The sequence below is a fragment of the Giraffa tippelskirchi genome, chromosome 2, assembly GCF_054371585.1.
Source record: "Giraffa tippelskirchi isolate mGirTip1 chromosome 2, T2T-mGirTip1v1.2.pri, whole genome shotgun sequence".
Classification (NCBI taxonomy): domain Eukaryota; kingdom Metazoa; phylum Chordata; class Mammalia; order Artiodactyla; family Giraffidae; genus Giraffa; species Giraffa tippelskirchi.
In genome coordinates, this window is record NC_137276.1 from 30,067,895 (window position 1) to 30,088,589 (window position 20,695).

The window sequence follows — 20,695 nt, forward strand, 5'->3', positions numbered from 1 at the left end:
GGGCCACTCTCGCCATCAGCCCCTCAGATTCCACATGTTTAAGCCAAATGACAGATTACGCCTCACGGTGGGTGTTTGTGAGGAGCAGGAGAAAGTACTTCCAGGGAAATCGCGATTAATCCACGGGCCAGAACCCCCGCCCGATCCGGCATGGCCCGCACCCCGCAGCAAAGTCGGCCACCGCCCCCATCCAGCCACCTTTCGCACCCGCCTTCCCGGATGGTATCCGCGCCCGCTTCCGCTCGGAGGAGGCCCCCTGCCTCTTCATGCTCCACGCGTTCCTCCCTCGTGCGTCTTCGGTTTCCACTCAAAGAGTCCGGGTTCCAACGCGCGCGACCAGAAAGGCGCGCCCTCCCAGCTGCGCGCATCCCTGCGCGTCCCCGACGTCCACGCCCCAGCAGCCCCCGCGAAAGCCCAGAAACTGGCGCATGCGCAGTCACTGCTCACCCCGGCCTTCCGAAGAGGAGGAGCTCGTTTGTGTGACCCGGAAGTGCTTCTTCCGTCGGTGGCGGAGAAAGGAGACCAGAGAGTACTGGGGGTTGAAGGTGGCCGTTTGGCACTGTTTATAGCATGCAGCGATTACTCTTTACGCCTTTGACGGCCTTGCTGGGGAGCCCGTGTCTCCGGCCCCTGGTTTCTAGGGTGGCGCCTAGAACACAGGTACCGCACTGCAGAGCACTGAGTCGCGGAAGCGGGCATGGGATGAAAGGGCCAAGAGATATCCTCACACATCACGTTTCTCTAGCTCCTTGAAGTTCACAAGGCATTTCATTGTGTCTAGGGCTCCTGAGTCCGGATCCGGACCTACCACTTACTAGCTGTGTGCTCTTAGCCAAGTTGGGTAACCTTTCTGTGCCTCAATTTACTCGTCTGCAAAATGGGGATAATAGCACTTCGTAAGTGTTGTATTAAATAATATACACAGAGGTTTAGCACATAGTTAAAGCTCAGTGATTTTTACCCATATGTTTGATTTCTACTCAAAGCTACTGGGTAGTCAGGTTAGGGACTGTAATTCCATTCTACAGAGAAGTAAATTGAGGCTTAATATGTCTAAAGTTACTTAGTTAACTGGGCTTCGCACATGGCTCAGTGGTAAAGAATACAGCTGCCAATGCAGAAGACTCAGGAGACTCGGGTTTGATCCCTGGGTAGGGGAAGCAAGATAAAATATCAAGTCTCCTGCCCCAGAGGAAGTCACAGTTCATTTGTTTGTAACTCATTTGTCAAATCTTTATTAAGGTCTTGTTATGTAAAGGAACCGTGTATGAAACGAAGTTTGTAGAAGCCAGACTGACCAGACACTGGTGTCCTGTAGCTCATAGCTTAGTGGGAGATAGAGACAAACCTCTGTGTACTAAATGATACATTGCCGTGTGATGGAGAGGTATAGTGTGCTGGGAGAGTGACCCAGCACACATGTGGGGGTGTCTGGGAATACTTCCTAGAGAAGGTGACATCCAAGCTGAGATCTATGATAGGTCAGTCAGGGAACAAGTAGAACCCCAGTTAGAGAAAAATCATAGAAAGAAAATAATCCTTATTTAATCCATATTTAGGTTAAGAGTTAAGTCTGGGAGAAATATGAGAGACAGAAGGTTCATGTAGTGTGGGGATGGATTGGAGACAGGCAAACCAGTTGGGGGTAGATGCAGCCCAGATAAAAGATGATGTTTTACCTGCACAGTAGCAGTGGAAATATGACCAAGGTACTTCATGCCAGACACAGTGAGACTGTGTGAGTAGCAGTGGAGTGAAGCCTTTTCCTCTTTCTCCAATTGTAATTTGTCTGTCTTGATCCTTAGTTTGGTTGCAGTTGTGGGATCAGGCGCCCCTTGAGGCCAGGGCAATACAGCACTATCTCCGATGTAGCTTTGCAACCTGGAAGGGGTACAGTGTCCCTCCCTTCAAAGGCTGCTGAGCGGGTGATGGGCCGATGGCTCCTGGTCTGCAGCGGGACAGTGGCTGGAGCAGTTATTCTTGGTGGAGTAACGAGGTGAGTAATTTGTTCATAGTCAGCTGTTTGGATCATCAGTAGACATGCAGGATGACGGAGGGGGAAGGGACCTTAGAAATCATCTAATCTAGCTCCCACATTTTAGTATGCAGAAATTGAGGCCTATAGAAGGAACATGTCTGATGGCTTGCCCTGGCATAGAACAGTTTAGGATTTTACTAATGCATGCATGCAGTAGAAGCCCTTCATAAAGACTGGTTCAGGTCTTAACTGTTAGCTGTGCATTGTTTGTGTATATTTCCCCCTACAATCAGAGTTCAGATTTGTCACAAAAATTTCTGTACAGTTTGAATTACACGCAAATAAGTTCCACATTTCACTATTGGTTCCTGTACATGCTTCGTGCTTGGTTGCTCAGTCATGTCCGATGCTTGCGACCCTTGGACTGTAGCCCACCAGGGTCCTCTGTCCATGGGATTCTCCAGGCAAAAATACTGCAGTGGGTTGCCATTCTCTCCTCCAGGGGATCTTCCCGACCCAGGGATCGAACCTGTGTCTCTTAGGTCTCCTGTATTGGCAGGCGGGTTCTTTATCACTAGCACCACCTGGGAAGCCCATGCACACTTCTTAGGTCTCTTTAAATCTATAGAGAGATGTTATAGATTTGGATTCTACTCCCTCCACCTCCCCTACTCCCTTTGCAGTTTTTTGTTGTTGAAGAAACCCAAGCCATTTGTACTTTGTAGTTTCTCATGGTCTGGATTTTGCTAATGGCATTTATGGTATGTAACATGTTCCAAAAGCTATGACAAACCTAGACAGCATATTAAAAAGCGGAGACATCACTTTGCCGACAAAGTCCCATATAGTCAAAACTATGGTTTTTCCAGTAGTCATATATGGATGTGAGAGTTGTACCATAATGAAGGCTGAGCGTCGAGGCATCAATGCTTTTGAACTGTGGTGCTGAAGAAGACTCTTGAGTGTCCCTTGGACAACAAGGAGATCAAACCAGTCAAACCTAAAGGAAATCAACCCTGAATATTCATTGGAAGGACTGATGCTGAAGCTGAAACTCTAATACTCTGGCCACCTGATGCAAAGAGCTGACTCACTGGAAAAGACCCTGATGCTGGGAAAGATTGAAGGCAGGAGAAGGGGACGACAGAGGATGAGATGATTGGATGGCATCGTCAACTGAATGGACATGAGTTTGAGCAAACTGGGAGACAGTGAAAGACAGGGAAGCCTGGCATGCTGCAGTCCATAGGATTGCAAAGAGTCAGACATGACTGAGCAACTGAACAACAACAACAACATTGTCCCCTGTGTTTCCTGTAGACAAACTTGTTGCTTGATCAGGTTCAGGTTGGGGACAGGGAGCAAAATACTTCATAGGTGACTGGATCATTCATAAATAACTGGTGTCTGTTAGAGATGTCAACAGCCCTTGATGATCATTGCCTAAATCCATTACTTCATTGGAGTTGCAAAATTGTAATTAGTATTTTATTAGCTCAACTATAAAGAAAAACTTTCTCTCATCAGTAATTTGGTTATGCTGAGGTACAACATGTTAGGAAAGGCAGGATAAACACTTAATTCCTTTCCCTTATCAACCTTCAAAATAATAAGTTGGTTCCCAAGCATTTTCCAAAAGTGACCAATAGAGTGAGTTTTTAAGTATTAATGAGCTCATAGGTTTAAATATATTTGATTTATTTCAGTCCATTGCACTGGTGATGATTTGCTCCAGTTGTCCTACCTTTAGTCAGTGGGAACCTCTTCAGATTGACTCCAGTCTTTTCTGACAGGAACCTGGTAAATTTTGATCCCTTGTTTTCTGGGTAAGATGTTCCAGGCTTGTCTTGTACACATCCTGCCTCTTGAGTGTCCCTTGGACAACAAGGAGATCAAACCAGTCAAACCTAAAGGAAATCAACCCTGAATATTCATTGGAAGGACTGATGCTGAAGCTGAAACTCTAATACTCTGGCCACCTGATGCAAAGAGCTGACTCACTGGAAAAGACCCTGATGCCGACTTCAGGTCGGCTTTTTTACTTTTGGAACCCTGACCCCTTTTGGTGAAAATACTTTCTAGTGTTATTAAAGTATGTCTTCCTCAAATTCTCTCTGCATTCCCTGTGCCCTTACCTTATGTGTTATGTAGGCTGTAATCAATAAATTTTGATTTTTATTGTCTTTAAATTCACTCAGTAACCTCAACTGATTAATATCTGTAGCAGTCTCTTCCCCTTGTGTAAATAATATTGCTTATGCACTTAGGGCACATTTCTTTGGTCTAAGGGTTGATTTTATCTGCAGAGAATGCTAGTGAAAGACGTAAGGAGGGTTTAATGAAATAGAACAAGGAGTAAAGAAATTTGTACCTGATAGCAGCTCTTTCTGACAAAATTCTAAGCAGTAAGAAGAGAGCAAGTTGTCAAAAGAGGAAACAATGAAATGATACGTTTACTTTTATAGGGGTCAAGTTCAGATCTGCATGCTACTGTAAACCATTTATGAGTAATCGAGTGTGGTGCACACACACATACACACTGAAATTTAACACACACACTCAAATTTCTTCACTATCTTAAGGTTGACAGAGTCTGGCCTCTCAATGGTAGATTGGCATTTAATAAAGGAGATGAAGCCACCCACAAGCCAAGAGGAATGGGAAGCAGAATTCCAAAAATACCAGCAATTTCCAGAATTTAAAATGTAAGTATTATAGAAAATCGGATAAACATCCCACTAGACCCACTCAATCTTTTTCTTATTTAAAACATCTCAGAACAGTAGGTTCTATTCTTTTTTGATATTTGATTTAGGTATGTTTAGCGAGCTTCCTACTCTAAACTTCCATTTCCAAAGTGATTCTGAGGTGCTGATGAGGAAGATGGCAGACTGATCAAGTTTCACAACCAAGAATGTTCCTGCATTCTATCAGGAAATAAAAGCAGATGGATCTTTCTTATTTTTGACTTCCCTTTTCACCCAGCTTGAATCATGATATGACGCTGGTGGAATTCAAGTTCATCTGGTACATGGAGTACTCACACCGAATGTGGGGTCGCCTTGTAGGCCTCGCATACATCCTGCCTGCTGCCTACTTTTGGAAAAAGGGCTGGCTCACCCGTGGCATGAAAGGACGTGTTCTTGCCCTCTGTGGTTTGGTTTGCTTCCAGGTGAGATTTACTCGAGTTTGGGAAAGCAGAAATGTTCTCAGGAGCTTCCTAGTGGCCATAGTTTTCAGTAAAGTAATCTTTGAAACAGTATAACAAAGGAGGTAAGAACATGGATTTTAGTGTCATAGGCCTGGCTTCAAGGCCCAGCTTTGTCACTTAATAGGGCATGTTGTTTAACCTCTGTAGGTTGTGCTTTCCTTACCTGTAAATGGGGAAAATAATAGACCCTAATACTTAGGTTATGTGAATATTAAAAAAGATCCTGCATGTAAAGTACTTAGTTTAGTGTCTGGAATCAGTAAGCGCTCAGTAAATAGGTTTTTGTGTCACAAGAATTAGAGTTTCTTTCCCATCATGGTGCTCTTTCTGGGTCCTTGGTCTCCTCCCTTTTTCTAACTTGCCTGCTCTATGGGGAAGTGGGATCCCTATGCTAGAATGGCTGTAGAAACAAATAGGGAAATTTCAAGAGAGAAACATTTTGTGGGATGAAGCATCTTTGAATACAGAGGTAACTGAGAGATGTTCAAATATAAATGGTGATTAAAGTTATGTAAGTTGAACTTCTCTTAAGGAAAAGAATGATTCCTACAGTTCCGGGGGTAGGGAAGCCTGAGAGCCAAGTAAAGGAATGTTAGAGAGGACACATGGGAGTATTTGGGTCAAGATATACAGGCCCTAAAGGAGAGTCTCAGAGCACTGAAGAAATATCAAAATTTGGTCAGGAGGAAGCTAATTGGTTGATTTAAATCAAAGTGGTAAGAATACCAACCCATGATTAGAAATAAAGGAGGGAGATGGAAGAGACAAAATAGAAGGGATAGAAACAGATAATAAAGTGTTAGACATTAATAAAAATCTAATAGAAACTAGGGTTGTTGGTGAAACAAAGTAAAAGTTTGTTTTAAAATTAAAAAAAAAACCACTTAAGTCAGACTTTCAGGGAGGCAAAAATTTGAAGATGGCAGATAGGGTTTTGGGAGGAAGAAAGTGGGGCTGGCAGATCACACTGTGAATGCCCTTACCTTCCAGCGTCCTCTGCAGATGAAATCAAGGTAATTAGAACATCTAGGGTAATAGTGAAGGGGGAAAGAAATAGCCAAAAAGATCTTGAGGAGCATTTATTTATATTAACATGATTCTGTTAGCTGGGGAGGGTTGGCGTGAAAGGGCTATACCTTATCTGATATGACGAGAACTGACAGTTTGGTTAAATGAAAAGTCAGTTAAACAGGGAATCGTAGAATAATAATACATACCTTAAACTTTTGCACTTAAGCATGTACTTTCATTATATTTTTTTAAAAAAGGAGTAGAAACTTAGACACTGGCAAACCAATTTGCATGAAAAACTTTACAGATTTTTATGACTTGCCCTCTCACAAACTTTGATAATTGTCTGTCCCTCCTAACATGAGAGTAATTGTTTTTAAGCAGTTATCTTTGTCACGCTTCTCCAAAGCTTTCACAGTCTAGTTCTTATCAAATCACCTGTCTTTTTACTTTCATATTTCACTGGCTTACATAATGTTAAACTATGTCAAAAATTTGTCCAAAATACACATTTGTGTACTTTTCTATATTTGGCTCTTCAGGTCAGTTCAGTTGCTCAGTCGTGTCCGACGCCTTGCGACCCCATAGACTGCATGCAGCACGCCAGGCCTCCCTGTCCATCACCAGCTCCCGGAGTTTACTCAAACATATGTCCATCGAGTCAGTGATGCCATCCAACCATCTCATCCTCTGTCGTCCCCTTCTCCTCCTGCCCTCAATCTTTCCCAGCATCAGGGTCTTTTCAGATGAGTCAGTTCTTCTCATCAGGTGGCCAAAGTATTGGCATTTCACCTTCAGCATCAGTCCTTCCAATGAATATTCAAGACTGATTTCCTTTAGGATGGACTGGTTGGATCTCCTTGCAGTCGAAGGGACTCTCAAGAGTCTTCTCCGACACCACAGTTCAAAAGCATCAATTCTTCGGCGCTCAGCTTTCTTTATAGTCCAACTCGCACATCCATACATGACTATTGGAAAAATCATAGCTTTGACTAGACGGACCTTTGTTGGCAAAGTAATGTCTCTGCTTTTTAGTATGCTGTCTAGGTTGGTCATAACTTTTCTTCCAAGGAGCAAGCATTTTTTAATTTCATGGCTGCAGTCACCATCTGCAGTGATTTTGGAGCCTAAAAAAGTAAAGTCTGTCACTGTTTCCCCATCTATTTGCCATGAAGTGATAGGACCAGATGCCATGATCTTAGTTTTCTGAATGTTGAGCTTTAAGCCAACTTTTTCACTCTCCTCTTTCACTTGCACCAAGAGGCTCTTTAGTTCTTCCCTTGCTGCCATAAGTTTGGTGTCATCTGCATATCTGAGGTTCTTGATATTTCTCCCAGCAATCTGATTCCAGCTTGTGCTTCCTCCAGCCCAGTGTTTCTCATGATGTACTCTGCATATAAGTTAAATAAGCAGGGTGACAATATACAGCCTTGGTGTACTCCTTTCTCGATTTGGAACCAGTCTGTTGTTCCATGTCCAGTTCTAACTGTTGCTTCCTGACCTACATACAGATTTCTCAGGAGGCAGGTCAGGTGGTCTGGTATTCCCATCTCTTTAAGAATTTTCCACAGTTTGTTGTGATCGTCACAGTCAAAGGCTTTGGCATAGTCAATAAATCAGAAGTAGATGTTTTTCTGGAACTCTCTTGCTCTTTCAGTGATCCAGCAGATTTTGGCAATTTGATCTCTGTTCCTCTGCCTTTTCTAAATCCAGCTTAAACATCTGGAAGTTCATGGTTCACGTACTGTTGCAGCCTGGCTTGGAGAATTTTGAGCATTACTTTACTAGCGTTTGAGATGGATGCAGTTGTGCGGTAGTTTGAGCATTCTTTGGCATTGCCTTTCTTTGGGATTGGAATGAAAACTGACCTTTTCCAGTCCTGTGGCCACTGCTGAGTTTTCCAAATTTGCTGGCATATTGAGTGCAGCACTTTCACAGCATCATCTTTGAGGATTTGATATAGCTCAACTGGCATTCCATCACCTCCACTAGCTTTGTTCGTAGTGATGCTTTCTAAGACCCACTTGACTTCATACTCCAGGATGTCTGGCTCTAGGTGAGTGATCATACCATCGTGATTATCTGGGTCGCGAAGATCTTTTTTGTATAGCTCTTCTCTGTATTCTTGCCACCTCTTCTTAATATTTTCTGCTTCTGTTACGTCCATAGCATTTCTGTCCTTTATTGTGCCCATCTTTGCATGAAATGTTCCCTTGGCATCTCTAATTTTCTTGAAGAGATCTCTAGTCTTTCCCATTCTATTGTTTTCCTCTATTTCTTTGCACTGGTCACTGAGAAAGGCTTTCTTATCTCTCTTTGCTATTCTTTGGAACTCTGCATTCAAATGGGTGTATCTTTCCTTTTCTCGTTTGCCTTTCACTTCTCTTCTTTTCACAGCTATTTGTAAGGCCTCCTCAGACAACCATTTTGCCTTTTTGCATTTCTTTTTCTTGGGGATGGTCTTGATCCCTGCCTCCTGAACAGTGTCACGAACATCCATCCATAGTTCTTCAGGCACTCTATCAGATCTAATCCCTTGAATCTATTTGTCACTTCCACTGTATAATCATAAGGGATTTGATTTAGGTCATACCTGAATGGTCTAGTGGTTTTCCCTCCTTTCTTCATTTTAAGTCTGAATTTGGCAATAAGGAGTTCGTGATCTGAGCCACAGTCAGGTCCCGATCTTGTTTTTGCTGACTCTATAGAGCTTGTCCATCTTTGGCTGCAAAGAATATAATCAGTCTGATTTTGATGTTGACCATCTGGTGATGTCCATGTGTAAAGTCTTCTCTTGTGTTGTTGGAAGAGGGTGTTTGCTATGACCAGTGCGTTCTCTTGGCAAAACTCTATTAGCCTTTGCCCTGCTTCATTCTGTACTCCAAGGCCAAATTTGTCTGTTACTCCAGGTGTTTCTTGACTTCCTGCTTTTGCATTCCAGTCCCCTATAATGAAAAGGACATCTTTTTTGGGTGTTAGTTCTAGAAGGTCTTGTAGGTCTTCATAGAACCGTTCAGCTTCAGCTTCTTCAGCATTACCGGTGGGCCTTAGACTTGGATTACTGTGATAGTGAATGGTTTGCCTTGGAAATGAACAGAGATCATTCTGTCGTTTTTGAGATTGCATCCAAGTACTGCATTTCGGACTCTTGTTGACTATGATGGAAAGAGTGAACATCGACTTTTTAGGCATCAGCGAACTAAAATGGACTGGAATCCAACTCAGATGACCATTATATCTACTACTGTGGGCAAGAGTCCCGTAGAAGAAATGAAGTGCCCATCATATTTGGCTCTACTTCAGTTCAATTAAATTCAGTCACTCAGTCGTGTCTGACTCTGTGACCCCATGGACTGCAGCATGCCAAGCTTTCCTGTCCATCACCAACTCCCAGAACTTGCTCAAACTCGTGTCCACTGAGTTGGTAATGCCATCCAACCATCTCATCTTCTGTCGTCCCTTCTCCTCCTGCCTTCAATCTTTCCCAGCATCAGGGTCTTTTCAAATGAGTCAGTTCTTCCTTTCAGATGGCCAAAGTATTGGAGCTTCAGCTTCAGCATCAGTCCTTCCAATGAATATTCAGGACTGATTTCCTTTAGGATTGACTGGTTTGATCTTCTTGAGTCCAAGGGACTCTCAAGAGTCTTTTCCAACACCACAGTTCAAAAGCATCAATTCTTCGGCTCTCGGCTTCTTTATGGTCCAATTCTCACATTCATACCTGACTACTGGAAAAACCATAGCTTTGACTATAGGCTTCTACTTCAATAAAATGTTAATCTAAACAGTGGTTAAGTATTTATGGTGGTGTATGTGGAAATTGGGTAGGTCTCAATTCCTGGGTTCCTGGGGATGTGGGAGCTTATGGAAAGGAGGGGTCAGATAGGATATTTACTTTCTCAGGGAGTCAAGTTGAATAGACTGCTTCAATCTTGTTTTGTTTACCCTTTTTCTTTGTGATTGTAGGGCCTGTTGGGATGGTATATGGTAAAAAGTGGATTAGAAGAAAAACCAGATTCCCATGACATCCCTCGAGTCAGTCAGTACCGCCTCGCTGCCCATCTGGGATCAGCCCTTGTGCTCTACTGTGCCAGCTTATGGACCTCGCTCTCCCTGCTGCTTCCTCAGCACAAGGTAAAGTCAGTCTGTATTGTTTACCACACACGTGGACAGGGTCAGAGACATGGAAATTCTGGTCCTAATGGGAAGTTCCATGTCAAAATGCATGCATTCCCTTAGCAACATCGATCAGTTTACTAGAAGCTGGATATAACCAAAATTGAGAGAAACAATGAACTCTGAGACTCCGGATAGCTTCAGGATGGCAAAGTAAAACCTGCACTTATGCTTTTGGGCAGGAGTGGCTTATTCAAAGGAGAATTAGTATAGGAGCCAAATATTTTGTCAGCATTGCCTATCAAGAAAAAGATGAAAACATGAGTTTTAGTAAAAGAAGGAATGAATACCAGCAACAAGAGACACCTCGACCACTTGACTTCTGATTCCCAGCGGGATGATGGGTGGAGAGGTGAGGAAGGCCAGAATGAGAGTTGCTTGTGGACCTTAGTGGCGTACAAAAGCCATGTTGTTTGTTCTTTCCATGGAGACCCTACCATTCAGCAGATCTGACAATATAGTAAACCATAGTGATCTTGCCTAAAAGTATTTTCTCTGTATGCTGATTAAAAGGAAATACATTTTTAAATGCATATTATTTTAGGTGTCAAAGTCATAGTTGGCCTGAATAACCTGTTCATGGAGTGAGGTTTAGGTTGATAGTAGGACTTTTAAGTAGAATCATCTAGTAGGTACCTGGAGCCAGTGATCTGGATCCCAGTAAGAACAGGAGTTGTTGACTTGGCACTCATCCCACAGGGAAGCCAGATGGGGTTGAAACATTGGTATAGTAGGTAATTCACATCTGACTAGTTCCTATTCTTCTTACTTTCAAAGCCAGACTTCTAAACTAATCTACATCTATAGCTGTACATCCTAACAACCCATTCTTTTTTTCCACTTCTTGTCATCCGACTTCCCCATCCACCCCATCCATATCCATCTACAGTTCACCCCTACACTTGCACATATCAAGTGTACAGTACTTAGTACAGTCTCCTAAGTATTCCTAACTGAATGGTACTCTTAAAGGTTACCAATGACGTTTTAATTATTAATTGTTTTTCTCTTTTTGTTTATTTATATTTCACTGATTACAGAAAGGATTTGAGACGATAGTCAACCATATAGAACTGTGCTGTCCAGCACAATAGCTCCTAGCCACTATTACTATTTAAATTCTAATTAAGTAAAAATAACTTTTTATAAACAAACTTGTTATCTACTTAAACTTTAAATAAAATTAACTTTTTAAAAAAATTTTCACTTGCTCTAGCCTCCTTTTAGATCCTCCATAGCCACATATTGGGCAGCACAGATAATAGAACTTTTCTGTCATCACAGAAAATTCTAATGGCCAGTGCTGATAAACTGTCCTATGAGATCTTAGTAATGATACCTAACTCCACACATACTAGACTGTAAATCGTTTGAAGGCAGTGCTTGGGCTTTCCTTCTTATCTTTCCTTTATGCTTGCATTTGAGCTCATTTTGCCTGTGTATAAAGTTCTGACTAAATATTTGTTGATTTACTGATTATTATCACAAGCTGGCTACAGTGAAATAAAAACAATTTACCCAAAACACTAAATGCAAGAATCTCTACTCTACTCTCTCTACAGTTTTGATTCTGATTATATTTGCTAAACACTAAATATTACACATGACATGAAAATCCAGTTCTTTACCTTAAGTCACGTCATTTTAACCATGGTGAAATGGTTTTCTCTGAACAATGCAAACCATTCCATTCCTTAACAGATGTATATTGAATACCTATATGCCATCTACCGGGCTAGGATTACTGTAGTAAGCAAGTGAGATGGCAGTTCCTGTCTTCACAAAACTTATAAGGTAGCAGGGAAGACAAACAGTAAATGTATACATTTAATAAAATTTAGATAAAGTAGAATGTCTTCTGGGAGTGCTTGACCTAGTCTAGGAGTCAGAGAAGATCTGGCCTCAGATTGTCTCTGGAGTTTGTCCTTGGAGATCTTGCTGCCTTTCCTAATTCCTGCAGTCAGTGTATCTGGCAATTTTCTTTTCTTATTTAGTTGCCTGAAACCCGTCAGCTCCTGAGGTTGAGACGATTTGCTCATGGAACTACAGGCCTGGTGTTCCTTACGGCTCTCTCAGGTAGGACTCCTCTTATCACAGGTGACCTAACTTCTTTTTATTCTTCAGGTGGGATCTCTTGCCTAATGCTTTCCTCCTGCATCTTTATATCTCCTTCTCACACCTGCCTCTCTCATACCAACCATCTTCACCCTCTTGTTTTCTATTCCTTCCTTCCCCAACTCCTGCTTTTCAGTTAGTTGAACAAAAATATTGAACATCTACTTGGATCCAAACCGTCTAGGTTCAAATCCTGGCTTTACCATCTATAAACTATATGACCTTGGACAAGCTGTGTAACCTGTCTGGGCCTCAGTGACCTCACCTATAAAATGGGGAAGATGATAATAGTTTAAGTAATATATGTGAAGTATTTAGCACCTCACATGTAGCAAAGGCTATATAAGTGTTAGCTGCTGTTATCATATAAACATTATTGTTATTACATTATACCAAGATAGGTCAGACAAAAGCCTGCCCTCAAAGATGGCCTTTAGGTAGGGAGTTTACTGGGGCAAAGAGACTAAAACAGATCTCTCTCATTCTTTAAATCACAGCTCTACCTTTCTTACTCTAGAACTGCCCTGTACAATAATCATTATCTTCATGTGACTATTTAACCTTAAGTTAATTAAAAGCAAATAAAATTTAGTTTCTCAGTCACAGTAGCCACATTTCAAGTGCTCAGTAACCACAATGGTCGCTTGCAGCTGTTGTACTGGATGGATGACAGATATAGAAGATTTCCATCATCATAGAAAGTTTGATTGGACAGCACAGCTCTAAATAAAACCATCAAACCAGTGATCCCACCCAAATCTCCACCCCCTCTTTTTTGATGGAAGAACATGAATTTTGACTTTATAAATGCAATTTAGAAAAATAAAGAATATGATTTAACATACCGGAATCTTCTGTGATCATAAATAATGGATCAGTCATCCATTAAATTCATGGATACCTTCTTTGTGTGTTTGTCCAGAGTTTAGTTTATAAGATTTTTTTGAGCACTTGGGAAAGATGGATAAAAAAACAATAAGACCCATAACATGCCAGATGATGTTGAGTGCTGCAAAGAAAATAAAGCAAGATAAGGGGATAGACGTGGGGTTGGGGAGTGCTACCTTATAGAGGATTACTGGAGAGATCTCTTTGATAAAGTGACATTTAAGTGGAAACTTGAGGACGTGAAAGAGTAAATTAACTAGTTCCAGAATAGATCAGTTGGCGGTGGGGAGGCGAGGCAGTAAGGAGAATTCATATCAGAGTCAGGAAAGGAACTTTTCCAAACTAATATGCCTCTAGAGCTTCTCATCCACCCCTCTAGGGGAGGCATGCCAGAATCTTGGGGTGGAAGTAGGTGAGGATACAAGTTTTTTTTGAAGTTTCCATGGTGTATTCCATGGTGAATACAGCAGGGTTTGAGAACCCCTGCTGTAGATCTTTCTATTCTCTGACTATTCCTTTTGTCTAACTCTGAGATAATAAACATTTTCTATGTCAGAACTTCCCTGGTGGCTCAGAGGGTAATGAATCTGCCTACAGTGCAGATCGAAACCTGGGTTCAATCCCTAGGTTAGGAAGATCCCATGGAGAAGGGAATGGTTACCCACTCCAGTATTCTTGCCTGGAGAATTCCATGGACAGAGGAGCCTGGCAGGCTACAGTCCATGGGGTCACAAAGGGAACTTTCACTTTCATGCCAGAACTAGTATTTGATCTCTTCTTTCTCTCATTTTAATAAATACTATTTACCTTGGAACCCAGGGGCTTTTGTGGCAGGGCTGGATGCTGGACTTGTTTACAACTCCTTTCCCAAGATGGGAGAATCTTGGATTCCAGAGGATCTCTTTACCTTCTCCCCTCTCCTGAGGAATGTTTTCGAGAATCCCACCATGGTGCAGTTTGATCACCGGGTTCTGGTAAGTCTGGCTGGCGGTTACTGGCTACTACACACAAGGAGCCTTTCACAGGCTCTGGGTGTCTGAAGCACTGCTAGCAACATTGAGAGTGGGTACTAGAGTTCTTTTTAAAAGAAATTTAGTACCAGTTTTCTGATGTGATGTTTTTGTCTTAACTATCCACATGCCTCTAGCCAAATTCTGACTTGCAAGATACTGCCAGCTTTTTAAAGTTAATTCTTCTCAATCCTGCACATGCAGAGAAGAGTCACTTTAGCAGAAATGAGGCCAAGTAGAGAAGAGAGTGTAAAGACAGTGGTTGCTGAACACATAGCCATCAGGGCTGAACCAAGACCCCAAGGAGCTAAGAGCATCATAAATACTACTCATCTTATTTAAGCTAATATTTATTAAGGACCTACTATGAGCCATGTTAAGATTGCTTGGTGGCCTGAGCATGATAAATCGGAGCTCAGGGGAGGGTTAGTGGCAAGGAGACCTGGGAGAAGCAGTAGTGCTATTGTAGTAATGCTGTGAGAGTGATAGGGTTCAGGGCTTCATGGTAGGACCCAGACTTGAGAAGATGAATCTGAAAGAGGTTGTTGTGAGTAGAAGACTGGCTGCAGGAACAGAAGTGAAGAAAGATCAAAGGCGATCCTAGAGTTTCTTCTGTGGCATGTTTAAAACACACCAGCAGGAATGGGACTATTGAAATGAGTGTTGAGCTAGGGACTGAGGATGTCATCAGACTGAGGTACGTTGAGCGTGAGATGACAGTAGTGCACCCAGAGAGCGGGGCCCAGGGGCCTCATATCCAGAGGGAACGCTGGGGCTAGGGCAAGTTACTTTGTGTGGAGTCAGTCCCCACTGCCGCACAGCATTTTGGAATAAGTAAAGTCTGGTTGAAATTGTCATCCTGGACAGCTATGAAGAGAAAAAGATGTGAAATTGGTATAGAAAATGATAGAAAACATTTTCCTTGATATCATGGAAGGTGGGGTCGGAAATCCTACTGCCAGCTCCAGACTCTCTTTCTAAAGAAGTGGAAATGAAAAGGAGACTTTAGATCTTTTTAACACTAGCTGGAAGCACCATCACCTCCTCTACTCACAGCCCAGGAAAACAATAACTCTTGTGCTGGGGTCAGCCTTGTTTTAAAAATACAGGATTAGAATAGAGATAAAATTAGGGATAAGTATGCAAAGAGTAATTTAAAACCTGAGGGCCACACCGGGCAGACACTCACATTGGAAGGTGGGTAAGATTGCTGAGAGACAGTCAGTGTGTATAAAGTGCAGAAACTTTTAAGTGGAGCCACGCATCCATTGCACTGAAGTGGCGAGCAGAAGAGGAGCAGGGAAGAGCTTGAGGAGTCATCAAGTGGTTCTCTGCCTGTGAGGGGAAAGTGTTTAGTGGTTACTCAGTGGATCTGGGGGAGTTAGCTGTAAGGTGAGCAGAAACCAAGGGGTAGGGCATTCTTCTTGGCACCTGATGAGACTCTTTCTACCCTACAGGGCATCACTTCAGTTACTGCCATTACAGTACTCTACTTCCTCTCCCGAAGAATTCTCCTTCCTCGAAGGACCAAGATAGCAGCCACCACTCTGCTAGCTTTGGCGTATACACAGGTATAAGCCACTTCTTTTGATTCTGAAGGTGTCCCCGAAACAAAATCTAAAAAGAAAAGTGACAAGCTAGGAGAAAATATTTGTAATAGACTAAAAGATTAACAACCAGAAAATAAGTAAAGGATATTAAGACACAATTCTCACAAGAGAAATGATGAATGGCCAGTAAATATGAAAAACTCTTTAGCCTCACTCATGATCAGAGAGGAACTAATTTAAGCTATCTGTGCCATTCTGTACCTGTCAGATTGGAAAAAAATGAAAAAAAAAAAATCAGATATTGGCATGGGTATAGGAAAACAGATACATTTGTATATCCTTGGTGAGAGCATGATTTGTTACAGCTTTTTTTTGAGGGCATTTGGCAATATTTTTTGAATTGTTAAAATGTTTAGTCCTTTGATCAAGCACATTGGCTTATTTTTGCCTGCCCTGGAGATACTCGACTGCACAAAAAGCTGTTCCCAGGAAATTCATTATGGAATTACTGTGATAGTGAAAAATTGGAAACAAACATCTATGATATAGCCATACTGTGGAATACTGTACAGCAGTTTAAAATAATAAGATCTCAAGACATTCATTGTTAAGTGAAAAAAAAAAAGCAAATGACAGAACAATATATTTTTTAAAAGCTGTATGTTTTTCTTTAAACATGTATATAAAAATACAAGTGTGAGAAACTGGTAACAGTGGCTACCTTTGGGGAAGAGAACAGGGCTAGATGAAGGATAATTAGGGGGAATTTTAGTTTTATCTAATTTGAATTTCTTTTGTTGTAAGTCTATTTCCTTGAGAAATTTTAAAATATATTCTTTAATGTTCTGATGGGAAAGTGTGGAGGGTTTGTATATCTGGTTATCCATGCCAGTCATTTCAGTTCTGAATGTGTGTTTCCTACTTGGCTTACTGCTTGCTTTTCTTTGTGACAGGTGGGCTTGGGCATTAGTACCCTGCTGATGTATGTCCCAACTCCTTTGGCTGCCGCTCACCAGTCGGGCTCCCTGGCTCTGCTCAGTGTTGCCCTATGGCTCATGAATGAACTCCGAAGAGTCCCAAAATAATTCTCGGAGGATCAGCTTCCTAGGACTGAAACTGTGTTTTTGAGAGATCATCAGAGAGCACAAGAATTTGAGCTTTTCTGAGAGGAGGACCTTGGCATACCAGGTGGTTTCCAAGTTGGTCAAGTTATTTAAATTCTTTGCCTGTTTTGAGGACAATCACTAGATCAAGCAAGTCATTAAGTGTGGTTATGCTAAAGGTTCCTTTTTAAATATGTTGAAAATCAGATTTAATGTCGAGAGAGAATTGTCTGTCATTTGCTTCTTAACAGGCTCTGTGTTAGTTTTCTTAAATGTTAACAAACTGTTGGTTCTACATGCATCATCTCTGTCTCCTTGACCTCCTGAGTCCTGGATTCTGCCTGAGTAGAAATTCTTATGATCTCAACTGTACTTCCATCAGGTAGAGATTCAAATGGATGGATTGGCATACCCTAAAGTAGCCAGATAGCCTTCAGCAAGAAATAGCTTTCTTCTAGTGTCTTGATTTTCAAAACGGGGGAAAGCACTAACCTAGTTCCTCCTGTGATAGGGCTGTTACATCACTACATGATATGAATGGAGAATAGTATAAACCAGTTCCTGAAAGGGTTTCCCAAGAGCTCATGGATAAGAAAAATACAGCCTTGATGGTGTAATACATGGACATCTCTTTGGTTATTTAAACAAATTATTGACTAATGATTTTGGCCTCTGTTGATATTTCACAGGGCTCTGTCTTACTCAACATTTTTAAATCAGCAGTTTGGATGAAGGCATCACAAAGACCATATTTGAGGATGGAGCAACCCAACATTGCTGATATAATAGATGACAATCACAAAACAGTTCCAGAGTGACAGTATCAAGATGAAATTAAACCAGTCATAAATGTAACATTTTCATTTAAATAGGTTATGTAAGTTTGGGATAGAGAAAACTAGCTTCTTATCATCTTCATATAAAAAAAACTTAGGGACTTCAGTTGGACACAGGCTCAGTATGAACCAACCATGTGATGACACTGGTAAAAACTAGTGGTGTTTAAGATTCTATGAATAGAAGTGTCACAGCCATAGTCAGAACACCACATTGCAAGTGCTGCATTTCATTCTGGGTACCACACATTTTAAGGAGGACACTCACCAGCATGTATCTATCAAGAGGCAGGAACCAGGATAGCAAGGAGTCCAGAACCTGTTTCACACTGGGAATACTTGAAAGAACTAGGAGTATTCAGCTGGAGGAGAACATTTAGAGAGACAGCAAGAATCCTGCCCTTGACAAGTTGAAGCCCCTTCTTGCAGAAGCAATGAGCTTCCTTTGTGCTGCAGAGCTGGGAGCAGTGGCTAAAAGTTGTAGAAAGTTAGTTTTTAGTTTTGTAGAAGGTAGAAGCCACCTGGACCAAATCGGATGCCTGCTAGGGCAGGCTGGTGCGAACAGCTGAGTCGGAGAGCAGGTGCCCGTCAAGGGGCTAAACCTCTGCTGAGTGCTAACCTGTTGCTGCTCTGCAGGCCCAGTTGTGAGATCTGACTTTTCAGAGAAACCAAACATCCAGGTTTTTATGTGAATGGTCTCAAGTTTTTTAGAACATTACGCAGGCTAAACAGATCTGGGAGCCATAAATGACGTTAAGATGTGCCCCTGTACAGCTGCTGGACTAATGATCAGTTCCCTTTCAACTCCAGTATCCTCTGGGTTTCAGTGTGACTAACAGTCTATCATCCTCAAGTGGTTCTTAGCAAAACAGAAGTGGCAGTTTGTCTTTGATTTTTTTATTAATAAAAATCCTGGCCAGGAAACAGCTTTTGCTGTTGCCAGCAGTGGTTCCCAGCTTCTCTCACATTAGAATCTTTCAGAATCCTGACCCCATCCTCAGCCATGATCAGTTAAATCACAATCTCTGAAAGCCATAATTAGCAAATTCCTTGGGTGATTCTGATGTGCTGACAAGTTCGGGAACCACTAGTAGCCCTAGTAGCCTACTTACCTTAGACAGTTCTGACCAGCTTATTCCCATCCCTCCAAATTTCCACCTTACCCTATCTCATTTAATCCACTGTGTTGATACTGGTTAGTGTGCAGCACAGTATCACCTCTTCCAGATAGAATTCTCTAAAGAAAAAGACCTGCAGTCACTGGACAGGTTCCCAAACTATCATCTCCTGATCCCCAAATTAAGGTTGTTCTTAGTTAATAATTGAGTCTGCAGAGGGCAGTCTGATCCAACTGCAAGAACCATATACTAATGCTGCTACTAGTCCCTCAAAAAAAAAAAAAAAACAGCACCAAATGAATTAAATAATTTCAAGTTCCAGATGTTTTACTTCATTTTTTTTCTTTTATTAAAGATGAGTAAGTTTGGAAAAACAGATCTGATTGCATTTAGTGATATAACTTTATTAATGCCCATCTATGAGCTCCTGGTGAGTGGATATTATCTGCATTATTTTGTTTGCATTATTCCCAGCACCAGACACATACCACCAAATACTGTATGAATAAATGTAAAATGGATGATTACAGACTGGTGTCCCAGACTCTGCTTTCAAATTAAGTCATCATACCCAGAAGATGAAATGAATTTCCCTTAATATTTTCAAAAGCCAACAATCCTGTCAGTTGGTTTTAAAATACCAAAGGAAATTAAAATACCTGGCTTTCTTAATTAATGCAGAATATCTTTTGTCTTTAACTTACATTGACAAATGCTGTCCACTGTGGCAAGGGTCATTATTAGCCACTGCCTAAAGTGATTCTGGGCTTCCCTGGTGGCTCAGTGGTAAAGAATCTGCCTGCCAACGCAGGAGACTTGGGTTCAGTCCCTGGGTCAGGAAGATCCCCTGGAGAAGGAAATGTTAACTCACTCCAGTATTCTTGCCTGGGAAATCCCATGGACAGAGGAGTCTGGCAGGCTATAGGCCATGAGGTTTGCAAGAGAATCCAACAACAACTTACAACAACAAAGTGATGCTGGCTGCAAAGACCAACACTGATGATCACAGTAGTAGGATAACCAGTTTATCTGCAGCAATTCTTCCAGTCCTGGCATGAATGGTGGGTTGTATACTGGTATATGTAACATTATTATACCCATGTCCCTGCATAAGGGACAATGCATCCCCTCTCTAATACGCATTGTGTATTTTGTTCAACACTGACTTAACAGTACCAGAATTTCAATAACTGTTCAGCAAAATTATTATTTAATGTTAAGTGTTAGAAAAACATATGAACTTAGCAACCCCCCACCCACCCAAAGTAATGCCATGCAGGCAGCCTTTGGTTTTTGAAAGCAAGAAGGGAATCTTTCATTGAGGGTCATAATAAAAAGATGCCTTTCAGCACTGCAGGATGCCATGCTCAAGGCGGAAATCATGGAGGAGACAAGGTGTATACTTGAAGGCTGAAGCTAAAGGGGGATTGTAGAATAAAAATTTCAAACACAATAACAAATTCCAGAAATCAAAGTGGTTGCAATTCTTGCTTGCAGAGAAAGACTTTTATGAAGCTAATTAGGGGGCAGAGCCTTCACCACCAGCAGTTCTAACAGGCTCAACTGGCAGGTGCTCTGTAGGAGGGGCTGCTTCAGAAAGTCACAGGGCTGCCTTACCTGGAGAAGTGGAGAGTGGAGAGGAGTGATCAGCTGCCAGCAGACCTGAGTGGCTGCACTAAAAAAGGAGTGCTTCAGCTTG

General features: G+C 41.8%; 2 protein-coding genes across 13 annotated transcripts in view; one reads left to right on the forward strand and one right to left on the reverse strand.

Annotated features, from left to right (window-relative positions):
- The window catches only part of CUTC (cutC copper transporter), a 34,000-nt gene extending 33,618 nt beyond the window's left edge, over window positions 1-382 (reverse strand). For 4 of the 7 annotated variants that reach the window (XR_014071040.1, XM_081549106.1, XM_081549139.1 and 1 more), the window contains exon 1: window positions 208-382. Coding sequence is in view for 5 of the 7 variants with exons in the window: in XM_081549106.1 (XP_081405232.1) it covers window positions 208-268 (61 nt within the window). In the remaining 2 variants the exon portion in view is untranslated. Of the gene's footprint in view, window positions 1-198 lie in introns of all 7 variants that reach the window. The other 3 variants (XR_014071039.1, XM_081549127.1, XM_081549097.1) reach the window with 1 other exon arrangement.
- Window positions 383-481: 99 nt separating this feature from the next.
- On the forward strand, window positions 482-19,525 carry COX15 (cytochrome c oxidase assembly factor COX15). 6 transcript variants are annotated; one of them, XM_081549001.1, is made up of 9 exons: window positions 482-660; window positions 1,806-1,996; window positions 4,561-4,683; window positions 4,794-5,150; window positions 10,167-10,334; window positions 12,371-12,452; window positions 14,199-14,353; window positions 15,847-15,960; window positions 16,893-19,525. In XM_081549001.1, exons 4-9 carry the CDS (start codon window positions 4,977-4,979, stop codon window positions 17,022-17,024), a joined length of 825 nt encoding a protein of 274 aa, XP_081405127.1. In that variant the 5' UTR covers window positions 482-660; window positions 1,806-1,996; window positions 4,561-4,683; window positions 4,794-4,976; the 3' UTR covers window positions 17,025-19,525. The 6 variants fall into 6 exon arrangements, with proteins under 6 accessions (XP_081405127.1, XP_081405102.1, XP_081405131.1 ...); XM_081548976.1 differs by having other exon boundaries at window positions 4,964-5,150; XM_081549005.1 differs by lacking the exon at window positions 1,806-1,996.
- The last annotated feature ends 1,170 nt before the right edge of the window (window positions 19,526-20,695 follow it).

What these genes read in the sequence shown, in the direction of transcription:
- COX15 (XM_081548976.1), top strand. Translation starts at nt 571, where the DNA reads ATGCAGCGATTACTCTTTACGCCTTTGACGGCCTTGCTGGGGAGCCCG. An exon ending in CAATTTCCAGAATTTAAAAT is followed by an intron (nt 4,684 to 4,963) that starts GTAAGTATTATA and finishes CTTTTCACCCAG; the next exon opens with CTTGAATCATGATATGACGC. An exon ending in GTGGTTTGGTTTGCTTCCAG is followed by an intron (nt 5,151 to 10,166) that starts GTGAGATTTACT and finishes TTGTGATTGTAG; the next exon opens with GGCCTGTTGGGATGGTATAT.